Below are 12744 nucleotides of genomic sequence, written 5' to 3' on the forward strand. Positions count from 1 at the left end.
TAGAGGGGCAGCAGGGGTGTTGAATTCCTATCTCCTAATGCCTGGGACATGCAGTTCTGGGCACCGGGCGGGTAGTAGACATGTGCGATTCGTTTCGTTATGAATCGAAATTCGTACGGATTTTCCTGAAATTCGTAGATTCGTAAACATACGAATGGCAGTTTCCGAATTTATATCCGAAATTCCGTTAACGAATTTCGGATCCGAATTTCTTTGAAACAGGAACTAATATTACCCCTGTAAATGAGGTTGAACAACATGACAAGATTTTTTTTTTAATCCGAAATACGGATCCGCTGCTGCTGAGGGTTGCATTACAATACACAGGCAGGAAATACGAAATTCCATTGACGTATTTTTGTTCCGTTACAAACATTCATTATATATTGAAGTTAAAAAGCAAAGTACATTTATATTGGAGTTGATGGTATTCTTTTTAAAGTCCGAAATTCGGATACGGAATCCTTTAACGGAATTCGTATTTTGTTTTGGTTGACCAATCAGAGGTTCTCTTCTGCTGCTGAGAGTTGCATTACAAATACAGGCAGGAAATACGAAATTCCGTTGACGTATTTTCGTTCCATTACGAACATTCATTATATTGAAGATAAAAAGCAAAGTACATTTATATTGGAGTTGATGGTAGTTTTTTTTAAAGTCCGAAATACGGAATTCGGAATACAGAATCCGTTAACGGAATTCGTATTTCGGAAAAAAAAAACAACTACCACATCGACTCCAATATTAACAAAGGTATTTTTTCTTTTTAACTTCATCATAACGAATGTTCGTAAAGTTACGAAAATGTGCCGAAACTAACGAAAATACGTATTTCGTACGAATCCGAATTGAGTTTCGGATACGAATTACCAAATACGAAATAATGGATATTACGAAACGGAACAAATTTTTTGACGGCGCACAAGTCTAGAGGGTAGTTGTTTTCTACATTTAGCCCTGCTTTGGGCAAGCAGTGCTAAATGTACAGCAGGGAAGCTGCCGCTGTTTTGTACAAGTGATCTAGGCGATGTCGCCGAGATCACTTGTATGTGGCCTGCATGGTGGGCACATTGAGGAACCTGGCCTTGGGGCAGCAGGGAGAGTAAATCCAGCCCTGAACACAAGGCCCAGACCATAAAGAAGTATGCTTTGAACATGCATTTATTTTGCACTACAGAGTACTTGTCAAATAATCCTCAAATAATCCTCTATGCACAGGCCACAATATAACTATTATATACCTCCCTAAAGAACACAGCTAAGGCTTTTCTCATAAATGCCCTCACAATCACCTCAAATGCTGCCTAGGTCACTGAGGCCAGCAACAGCAACTTCAGCTAAGATAATGCTTTTAAATCTGCACTGATGAATCTTTAGCTGCTTGGGAATTCTCATACAATGGTGATGCTCTAATTGATATCTTTTCAGTGTTCCTATGTGATGCCCCAGTCTTTCTACATTATACTATCACTGCTTGTGGAATAATTATTATTAACTTTCACAACAATGCGCAGAATTGATGGCTTTCAGCTCTTTAACTCTTTCTGTTAACGTTGACATTCGCTATATATGGCATCAATATTTTGTAAACGTTTGTGGACAGTTTCTACTGAAGTGTGTCCTCTGGCATCTAGGGCAAGGATGCCAAAGTGCACCCCGTCCTCTAAGTGGCGAACCTAAAGAAAAATGGGCCCTGTGCCAGATTTTTTCTCAGGCCCCCCCCCTCCTCCTTCCGCTCGGGGGAGAGGGATGGGGGCCTGGGACTGGATCTAACTGGCCCCCATATGGAGGATGGAGCAGGGGCAGATGTGGATGATGGAGCAGGGGCAGATGTGGAGGCTGGACCGGATCAGATGTGGAGGCTGGACCGGATCAGATGTGGAGGATGGACCGGATCAGATGTGGAGGATGGACCGGATCAGATGTGGAGGATGGACCGGGTCAGATGTGGAGGATGGCGCAGGGCAGATGTGGAGGACAGAGCAAGGGGAAAGATGGATAGGACAGAGCAGGGGCAGATGTGGAGGACAGAGCAGGGGCAGATGTGGAGGACGGAGCAAGGCAGATGTGGAGGATGGAGCAGGGCAGATGTGGAGGGCAGAGCAAGGGGGCTGATGTGGAGGACGGAGCAGGGGCAGATGTAGAGGATGGAGCAGGACAGATGTGTATGGAGCAGGGGGCAGATGTGGATGGAGCAGGGGGGAGCCTCCTGGATTTGCTCTTGTCTGTTGATTTTGTGCTTCTCTGCCCGGCTGGATCTGACCTTTTGGCTTCCTCGACTACGACTTCTGGCTCCTGAGTCTGTTCCTACGCTGCCCGCCCGGTTTAACCCTTGGCCTGCTGACCTCTCTACATGAAATCTCCTGCACGGTGTCTGTCTCCAATCCATGGCACTCGTGCTCCTCGTTGCCCTGCGTCCTCCTGTTCCCAAATCCAGGGGTCGCAGGACACTAGTAGCATGAGACGCCTCCCTGTCTTCCGGTCTCATCCTCAGGTACGTGATACAGGGCTCCTAATGCTGTCTGCGCACACCAGCTTTAAGGTGCCCTGTCACTTCAAAACTGACTGAGGTAACGTGTTAGGCATATTAGGCGGCCGCGAGGCCCTTGTGAACGCAAGGCCTTAGGCGACCGCCTAATTTGCCTAATTAGAGAGCCGCCTCTACTCAGAATAACAAGTCTTAACTACCCTCCACTCACGCACACACACATTTTGAAGAGCATCAAAGAGGCTTCCCCCTTTTTCCTCTTGGGAGGACCAGGGAAGGGGGTGCACACATCTCTGTCCTTCTTTTCCCCTCCCCTTCCTTTACCTACCCTCCTTAGGTTTTTTTCTCCATTTCCTGACTACTTTCCCTACATTTCCATACCACTTTACTGTTTCCCATTTAAGCTTTGTTGGTTCACCCTTTTCTTATAGTACTTAAACCCCATTGAAAATCTGTGGAATAACTTGAACTCTGCAGTCCACAAATGGTCACCATCAAAATGTAACTGAACTTGAGCAGTTCTACAAAGAAGAGTGAGCAAATATTGCAAAGTCTAGATGTGCAAAGTTAGTAGAGACATATCCCAAAAGATTAAAGGCTGTAAAGCAACAACATTTGATTATTTTAAAGATTCTTTTCTATACCCACTGTATATGATCAGCCATAAAATCATGACTACTCGCCTAATATTTAGTATGTCCTCCTTTTGCCGCATCAAGGCATGGACTCCACTAGACCTCTGAAGGTATGCTATGGTATTTGGCACCAAGTCATCAGTAGCAGATCCTTTAAGTCCTGTAAGTTGCGAGGAGGAGCCTCCATGGATCAGAATTGTTTTTCCAGCACATGCCACAGATACTCGATTGGATTGAGATCTGGAGAATCTTAAGTCAATACCTCAAATTTGTTCTTGTGTTCCACGAATCATTCTTGAACCATTTTTACAGTGTACAAGGTACATTATCCTGCTGAAAACAGTTTCTATGAAGGGATGTAACAATGTTTAGGTAGGTGGCACGTGTCAAAGAAGCATCCACATTAATGGCAGAACCCAAGATTTCCCAGCACATAGTGCATCCTGGTGCCATCTCTTCCCCAAGTAAGCGACACACACGAGCCTGGCCATCCACATGATGTAATGAAAAACCTGATTCACCAGACCAGGCCACCTTCTTCCATTGCTCTATTGTACAGTTCTAATGCCTATGTGCCCATTGTAGACACTTTTGGCGGTTGACACCGGTCAGTATCAGCACCCTGATTGGTCTGCAGCTTAACCAGTATTACCTTTTTTCAACAATTTAAACTACTGTAGCTTTTCTATTGAAACGAACTACATGGGCTACTTTATACAAAAGCTCAAAGAAAAAAGTGTTGGCTGTAGCTACAGGTGAAACTCGAATAATTAGAATATCGTGCAAAGTTCATTTATTTCACTAATGCAACTTAAAAGGTGAAACTAATATATGAGATAGACTCATTACATGCAAAGCAAGATAATTCAAGCCGTGATTTGTCATAATTGTGATGAATATGGCTTACAGCTCATTAAAACCCCAAGAACCCCAAATCCACAACCTCAAAAAAGTAGATTATTACATGCAATCAATAAAACAAGGATTGTACATAGAACAATATCGGACCTCTGAAAAGTACAAGCATGCATATGTACTCAGTACTTGGTTTGGGCCCCTTTTGCAGCACTTACTGAAATTACTTTTGCACGATATTCTAATTATTCGAGTTTCACCTGTATACTTTAAAAACATTTAACATTTGCAAACCACATAGCTTGCTCACATTTAAAAAAGAAAAAAAAACGAAATCTTTATGAAAGCTCTTGTGTACAAGATGAAACCACAAGTAGCATTAAAATGTAGGGCTGCGGAAATTAACGATTAATTCCTCGATTAATCGTTAATTTTTTGGATCGATTAAAATTATTTTGATCGGTACTCACCTCTCGGCCGGCTTCCGGGAGTTCCGTCGGAGATCCGGTGACGTCATGGACATCGACGTCACCGGGCTCCTCCCACCTTCCCCAAGTGGCTCTGTCGGCTAACGAAGGGAAGGGGGGAGGAGTCCTGTGACGTTGATGTCCGTGACGTCACTGGACTCCTCCCCCTTCCCCGTGTTAGGTTTTGAACGTATAGTAATCTATGACAGGTATGGGAACTAAGGCTGTTTATCTCAACCTCATTGCTTTATAGAAAAAAGCCAACATAGTGTCAGATCTACCGGGTAATATAATTGCAACAGTTATGTTTTGTTCAATAACTTTGTACTTATGATGCACTTTTCATTGCACTGGTGAGATATTGTGATCTAGGTGCTTGTAATTCTGTGGCAAGGCAAAACGGAATGGAAATTAGTCTTTAGTGTATGCAACAGCACTGTTCCTATTGAAAGTTGGTTTGCATTCAAAAATATATTTTCCTGCAACTGCACTTCTTATTTATAAATGGCTTCTTTAGCACATTTACCCATCACCTAGAAAATTCTCTGCACAAAAGTTATTAAAATGTCTTTCAAGCAGAAAGGTTAATTAAGTCCTTCATTATGAGGGTTGGGACGGTGTTCTATCGATAGTCCCAACTTATCGAGTTCTGGGACCGCCTGACTTCCGGTTTCCTTAGAACTACGAGGTTTGCCCAAGAAAGTTCTGCACAAGCACCAGCCGCGGCATTGCCCTATTCACATAGACCACAGCAATAAAGTAATAAAATGAACTAGGATCACAGTAATCCAGCACGTTATTTATCTCAGATGCCCCACTCAATATGGCTGTCGCTTGAGTGGGGCAACTCAGATGAATAACGTGCTGGATTACTGTGATCCTAGTTAATTTTATTACTTCACTGCTGTGGTATATGTGTATAGAGCAATGCCGCGGATGGCGCTCGTGCAGAAGAACTTTTTTGTGCAAACCTCTTAGTTGTAACAAAAGCGGAAGTCAGGCGGTCCCAGAACTCAATAAGTTTGAACTTTCGATCGATCACCGGTGATCTGTCTACACTTATCGAGTTCTGCGACCGCCTGACTTCCGGTTTCGTTACAACTAAGAGGTTTGCCCAAGAAACTTGTTCTGCACGAGCGTCAGCCAAGGCATTGGCCTATACACATACAGCACAGCAATGATGTAATAAAATGAACTGGGATCACACTTATCCAGCACGTTATTATTCTGAGTTGCCCCACTCAAGCGGCGGCCATATTGAGTGGGGCTCGTGAGATTAATAACGTGCTGGATTAGTGTGATCCTAGTTCATTGCTTCATTGCTGTGCTGTATGTGTACAGGCCAATGTAGTTGGATCTGTATGTGCGTTATAATTAATCGAAATTAATCGATTAAAAAAAATTTCGATTAATTGAACACGAAAATTTTAATCAGTAACAGCCCTATTAAAATGTATATTTATTTCTGACCACTCATTATATGGACATTGACATTGACAATGATAGTTGTTAAGATTTTGTTCTACCAACTTTTATACCTATACCTTTTACTGTATAAGTTCTAACTATGTTTTGGAATGCTTTTTACAAGTCATTACAATATACAGGCTAATATGTAAAATGCATGTGAGTAAACGCAAATAATACATTGGTCACATGCCAGCTTCAGATAATACCATCCTGAGTGCCTGTTTAATTAAATCCTAAGAAGCTTGTTTTAAGATGCATAGCACAGACACATCTAATGAATCCATCTGTATGGATAGTAAACAACAAACAATTGACTACATGAATGTGTAAGACAATAAAGCTCAATTATACACATTTAACGTGTAAACCATAAAAATACATATCTATAGCATGTTATAGGAAATGACAGGGGATAACTGAAAGATTTAGGGTGAGTCACCTGATCTGGTTTGATTGAGCAGCTCTGTCCTCCTAGGGACTCACCTTCAGCATTATTAAGAATACGCTTTGCTGATCACAGAGAGATTATTACACAGTTGACTCATTCTGATGATAACCGCCGAGCTCCAGGCTGGACTTCATAAAGTAAATCAATATTTCTTATATTGTTAGCAGGACAATTTCCCCAATCTGATTACTGATTTGACTTAAACTGAAAACGTTCAACATGAGTCTGAAAAAGGAGGACGTATTGGCCTTTCTAGAAAACAACCCCAAATTCACCGAAAAATATTTTCAAAAGAAACTCAAACCAGAGACGATATCGACTGCCTTCGGCCGCAAAGAACTCGTTGTGGATTTTGCGACTTTTCGAGAGCTTGTTCAGGTGGAAGAAAGTGAAATTCTGTTTGAACTTATTAAGGACATGCAAGAAAGCATAAACATGGAGAAGGTTGTTTTCAAGACTCTAAGGAGAATCAGCACTCTAATTCATGCAGATCGCTGTAGTCTTTTTATGTACAGGCAAAGAAACGGAACTCCGGAGTTAGCTACAAGACTTTTTAATGTCAACGAGAATAGTAAACTAGAGGAGTGCCTTGTACCACCTGATAGTGAAATTGTGTTTCCTTTGGATATTGGAATTGTAGGACATGTTGCACATACAAAGAAGACCATTAACATTAAGGATGTGGCTGAGGTATGTTGACCTCTAGTCTGTAAGTTGTATTTGTGAAAGTGTTTGTGCATTTACACACACACATACGCCCACCCACACATACAGATGTGTCAATACACATTTATATTTGAACATTTAGCTTACATATAAATACCTAATCAGCTAATCTTCATTTGAACATGTGCCACATTTAATTTAATTTCAAATTATTCTAAATATAAACATTTAGTTCACTTCTAAATTTCATAAAGGGCAGTAAGACAGATATGCAGACGCACTTTGGCTGTTACATGTAGGCTCTAGGCTCAATTTACTATAAAGCATTTGCCATTTTGATCATTATATTTTAGTCAATTGAGCCCTATGTTTTCTATATAGAAAGAGCAAGAATATAATACCGCAAAAAGCATGACTTCGTTGTATATAGATTCCAATAGAAAGACAGTAGTTGGGCTATGTATTTTAAAATGTATCAAGTCCAATAAGGTCTGTACTATACAGTTTTTCGTATTTCATTTGCTGCACATGCACTAACATGCATGCTGCCAATTTGTAAATAAGGGAACAGGGCTTGGTTGCAGTAATGGTTGTGAAACGGACAAACCTAGTACATTGCTGATTATAGTATAATGAATTTTGTAGACTCCTTAAAACTTTGAGTAAAAACTAGCTCCCACGAATTCACGAGTGTCTTGGAGTGAGTTAAACAGTGACTAGGCAACTTACATGTACTGTAGGTTTTATAAGAAAGGTGGAGAAGGTGCATTCAGGCCTTGTTCACAAGCGTCTATATCCAACACCTTTGTTAGCCTTGCCTAGCCTAGCCCTGACTTGTGACAGTTCAATTACCAACACTAACATTTACAACCAACACATTAACATTTATTCTAAATCTTCATCAACCTACTCAAAATCCAAAAAATTATTTAGCTAGAATGCCACTTCGTGTTCGATTAATCAAAGTTTTTTTAAATCGATTAATTTCGATTTCATTATAACGCACATACAGATCCAGCTAAATTGGCCTATAAACATACAGCACAGCAATGAAGTAATAAAATGAACTAGGATCACACTAATCCAGCACGTTATTAATCTCACTTGCCCCACTCAATATGGCCGCCGCTTGAGTGGGGCAACTCAGAATAATAACGTGCTGGATTAGTGTGATCCTAGTTCATTTTATTACTTCATTGCTGTGCTGTATGTGCATAGGACAATGCAGAACAAGTTTCTTGGGCAAACCTCTTAGTTGTCACGAAACCGGAAGTCAGGCGGTCGCAGAACTCGATAGGTGTCGACAGATCAACGGTAATCGATCGAAAGTTCGAACTTATCGAGTTCTGGGAACGCCTGACTTCCGCTTTCGTTACAACTATGAGGTTTGCACAAAAAAGTTCTTCTGCACGAGCGTCATCCGCGGCATTGCTCTATACACATATACCACAGCAATTAAGTAATAAAATGAACTAGGATCACAGTAAACCAACACGTTATTCATCTGAGTTGCCCCACTCAAGCGGCGGCCATATTGAGTGGGGCTCGTGAGATAAATAACGTGCTGGATTACTGTGATCCTAGTTCATTTTATTACTTTATTGCTGTGGTCTATGTGAATAGGGCAATGCCGCGGCTGGCGCTCGTGCAGAAGACCTTTCTTGGGCAAACCTCGTAGTTCTAAGGAAACCGGAAGTCAGTCGGTCCCAGAACTCGATAAGTTGGGACTATCGATAGAACACCAGCCCAAACCACATAAAGAAGGACTTAATTAACCTTTCTGCATGAAAGACATTTTAATAACTTTTGTGCAGAGAATTTTCTAGGTGATGGGTAAATGTGCTAAAGAAGCCATTTATAAATAGGAAGTGCAGTTGCAGGAAAATATATTTTTGAATACAAACCAACTTTCAATAGGAACAATGCTGTTGTATACACTAAAGACTAATTTCCATTCCGTTTTGCCTTGCCACATAATTATAAGCACCTAGATCACAATATCTCACCAGTGCGATAAAAAGTGCATCATAAGTACAAAGTTATTGAACAAAACACAACTGTTGCAATTATATTACCCGGTAGATCTGACACTGTTGGCTTTTTTCTATAAAGCAATGAGGTTGAGATAAACAGCCTTAGTTCCCATACCTGTCATAGATTACTATACGTTCAAAACCTAACGAGGGAAGGGGAGGAGTCCGGTGACGCCACAGACATCTACGTCACTGGACTCCTCCCCCCTTCCCTTCGGAGCCACTTGGGGAAGGGTGAGGAGCCCGGTGACGTCGATGTCCGTGACGTCACCGGATCTCCGACGCAACTCCCGGAAGACCCGGAAGGCGGCGGAGAGATGAGTACCGATCAAAAGAATTTGAATTGATCAAAAAAATTAACGATTAATCAAGGAATTAAAGTTATTTATTAATTTAAGCCTAAAACCTACATAAGGCAAAGCAACAGACTCATTTTACTTCTACCCTCCTCAGCAGCACATACTCTTCTTTTTCGTTCCCCCATTGCTCTGTTCAGACACTGGGAAAAAAGGAAACCCAGTTTAAGCTATGAGTTGCTGGAATCATAGCTTGCGTAGGGGTAAGGACTCCTGGATAATTTTAAGGGTCTGGTATAGATTTTTAGGGGGACTCCATATTGTCTTTTCTCCCAAAGGCACAGTACACATTGTTTCCAAAAAGCCCTCCCCCTCCCCCTTGCAAGGCACCTCATCCCCATGTTGATGGGGAGGAAGGCCTCATCCCCACATCCCTGGCCCAGTGGATGAGGAGGTCTGTGGTGGGGAATTTATTGGTCCCCTTTAGAATTAGGGGGCCCTCAAATATACACCCTCCCCCCTTACATGAATAAGTAAGGGGTACATAGTATATCTTGTTACTTATTTACAAAGAAAATAAATAAATAAAAAACAATATCACTGATGTAAATTCTAAGTCAATCAGATCCTCCAGTGAAGTAAATCCAGTGTCAATCATGATGAGTGCTGCATGGCGACCCACCGATGGTGCCCTTGCATACTAAATGGCAGTTCCACGGCTGCTGCACTAATGTAAACAGAGCAGCCGAGAATCCTGGGTGACATCATTGACATTATATGGTCATGACTATATTTGGTCAAAGATGTGACCTGGGATCCCCTGGCTGCTTTGTTTAAAAACAGAACAAGGCCAATGAGAACTGTTATTCAGCAGTGCAAGACTTTTTGTTATGTCTGTTATGCAGGAGTACATCATACTGGTGTGCATCTTCAAATGCAGGTTGAAGGCATTCCCCGAACGTATTATTTAAAGGATTCTTGTATTGTTAATGTTGCCCTTTTTTTTATTTGTCTCATTAGTGCATGTTCACCATGGCAGTGTCCAGATCTCAATGGCCTTTAAAAAAAAAAGTTTGAAATTTGGCCTTGAAAAGGGTCAGAAAAAAGACTCTGTAACCATATACTTGGATGAGGTTTGCAACTATGTTTGGGCTTGATATATTTTTTCAAGTGTTTGTTGAATGTCCAACAAACTGAACTTTGCTCGATTCACTCCTCACTAATGGGGAGCAGACCATGTAAAATTTTAGATGCCTAGACTTCATATAAGTGATGAGCGAATGTGCTTGGGTTCCATTTGTGGGCCATTTGCCAAATTCATTGTAAATTCAGGAAACTGCAAACTTAAATCTGAACCCCAATGGAGTGCGGATCTTGAAAATCAGTTCTGTCCATTTTCAAGGCAAATAGATAAGGGATTGTCAAACAAAGGGCATTGGAAGATTGGTACTGTCATGGGGGGGCATACACCAATCCAAACTATTTTAGGTAATACTGTTCAGCGAAAGAGTCCTCTGTTTTATGCAGCTTTCAGTGACATGGGAAAAACACCAATCCTTTAGGATACCTTCAAGCTCTATGCAGTGTAACGGAACAATAAAATTCTCATGGACAGCGACAGCAACATCATATATGACATCACATAATTTGCATGTGTAATTTGTTTTCTTTATTTCTACATTATTCCTTGGCTTAGATAAAGCATCCACACCATAATCTGACTCAACCAGAAGTCCTTTTAGGTCGTTTTTGCGGTGACGCCTGGTTTGTAGCTACCAGTAATAAGCCAGAATTGAGTAGTGTAAGTAGCAGACACAACAGATCTAAAAGCTATTGATAGGTTTAACCTTCCAAAACCATAAAACTAAAGTCATCAACTTCATACCATTTTCCAAACAGTGGCAAAGAGAGTATGTGGCTGGAGAGTATGTAAGCAGTTTGATTGGGCTGCAGTGTAAGCGTGATAAATAAATTAAATAGAATTAAAAAATAAAGTGGATTATGTCAGAGACAGCAGCCATAAATATTATACACATTCACTGCACATTATGCAAGCATTTTTACTTGGCCACAATGTAAGAGGGAGAGAGGAGAGATGGGTTTAATTATATCAACAGCCAGAAATATTTCACAGACTTGCTGCACATCATGTAAGCGGATTACTAGGCCACAATGTAAGAGGGAGAGATGAGGCAGGTTTTATTGTGAAATACAATTTACAGTAGAGTGTACCATTTCTAAGACAAAAACTATTTGTACAGACTCTATAGTAAGCATTGAAGCAGTTGCAGTAGGCCACATGGCATGCAGCTTTCTATTTTAAAAATACACATTTAAGTGTTTATATGTGACAGAAAAAGGGAAGAAATAGAGAAGAAATGTACAGATTACATAAAAAGCATCTGCAACAGTTGGAATGGGCTACATTTTCAAAACTGACACTACCCATGCAGCTGTTCAAGCCAAATATACACAATAAATAGTATTTTACTAATACTTGTAGAGCTCTGTGTCTAAACCACATACCTCATTTAGTTTTGGAAGATCAAAAAAAAAGTAAAGTTTAAATTTTAAATTGAAAGAGAAATAATATGCTACAGCCAGCATGTACTGTATATAATTTTTACAGTTTCTTGTGGTTCTCATCGCTAAGCCACATCCCCATTTCTTTTAAAGGACAAAAAAATATACAGTTGATATTTTGTAGATTAAAAGATTAAAAAAGAAATGATATGCTCAACACCACATGCATATTTTTTCTACAATTTCTTGAAGACCGCATTGTGTAAACCACATGTCTCATTTACCCAGTGCATTGTAAAAGAGATGTAGCATCCCTGCCAATGATTGCTGGATGACCTCGCTGTGGTCATGTGGACCCTTCTGCTGGCCAAGTGTTCCAGCAACACATCCAGGGCAGGGATTGCCTTCTGGACAGAAAATGGTATCTGGGTATCTACTCCAACTCTAACACTTACTGACAAACAGTTGATGGGAAACTTGACTTTTATAGGGAGGTTGACACATTAGAAAACCCCCATAGTAACAAGCCTAAAACCCGCATAAGGCAAAGCAATAGACTCATTTTACTTTTAGCCTCCTCAGCAGCACATACTCTTCTTTTTCGTTCCCCCATTGCTCTGTTCAGACACTGGGAAAAAAGGAAACCTATGGTACCCAGGGGCGTATCTGCCGCGAGGCAAACAAGGCGTTTGCCTGGAGCGGCAGATTCGCAGAGAGCGGCACCCCGAGTGACCCCATGGATGGGATGACGCGGACGTCGGCCTGGAGAGTGGACGGCGTGTGCAGACGGCGGGCGGTGATGATTTACGGTGAGTCCGCAAGCCCGGGGGGGTGGGCGGGTGCTCTCAGTGAAGCGCAGGGTC

General features: G+C 41.3%; 1 protein-coding gene across 1 annotated transcript in view; it reads left to right on the top strand.

Annotated features, from left to right (window-relative positions):
- Window positions 1-6561: 6561 nt before the first annotated feature.
- Window positions 6562-12744, top strand: part of LOC108788172 (rod cGMP-specific 3',5'-cyclic phosphodiesterase subunit beta-like) — a gene marked incomplete at its 5' end in the record, with an annotated part of 59535 nt that continues 53352 nt past the window's right edge. The window contains one exon of the mRNA XM_018557897.1: window positions 6562-7053. Coding sequence (XP_018413399.1) covers window positions 6562-7053 — 492 coding nt within the window. The remainder of the gene's footprint in view (window positions 7054-12744) is intronic.

This window comes from Nanorana parkeri, unplaced genomic scaffold (assembly GCF_000935625.1).
Source record: "Nanorana parkeri isolate BGI_ZX_2015 unplaced genomic scaffold, ASM93562v1 scaffold310, whole genome shotgun sequence".
In the NCBI taxonomy this organism is placed as follows: domain Eukaryota; kingdom Metazoa; phylum Chordata; class Amphibia; order Anura; family Dicroglossidae; genus Nanorana; species Nanorana parkeri.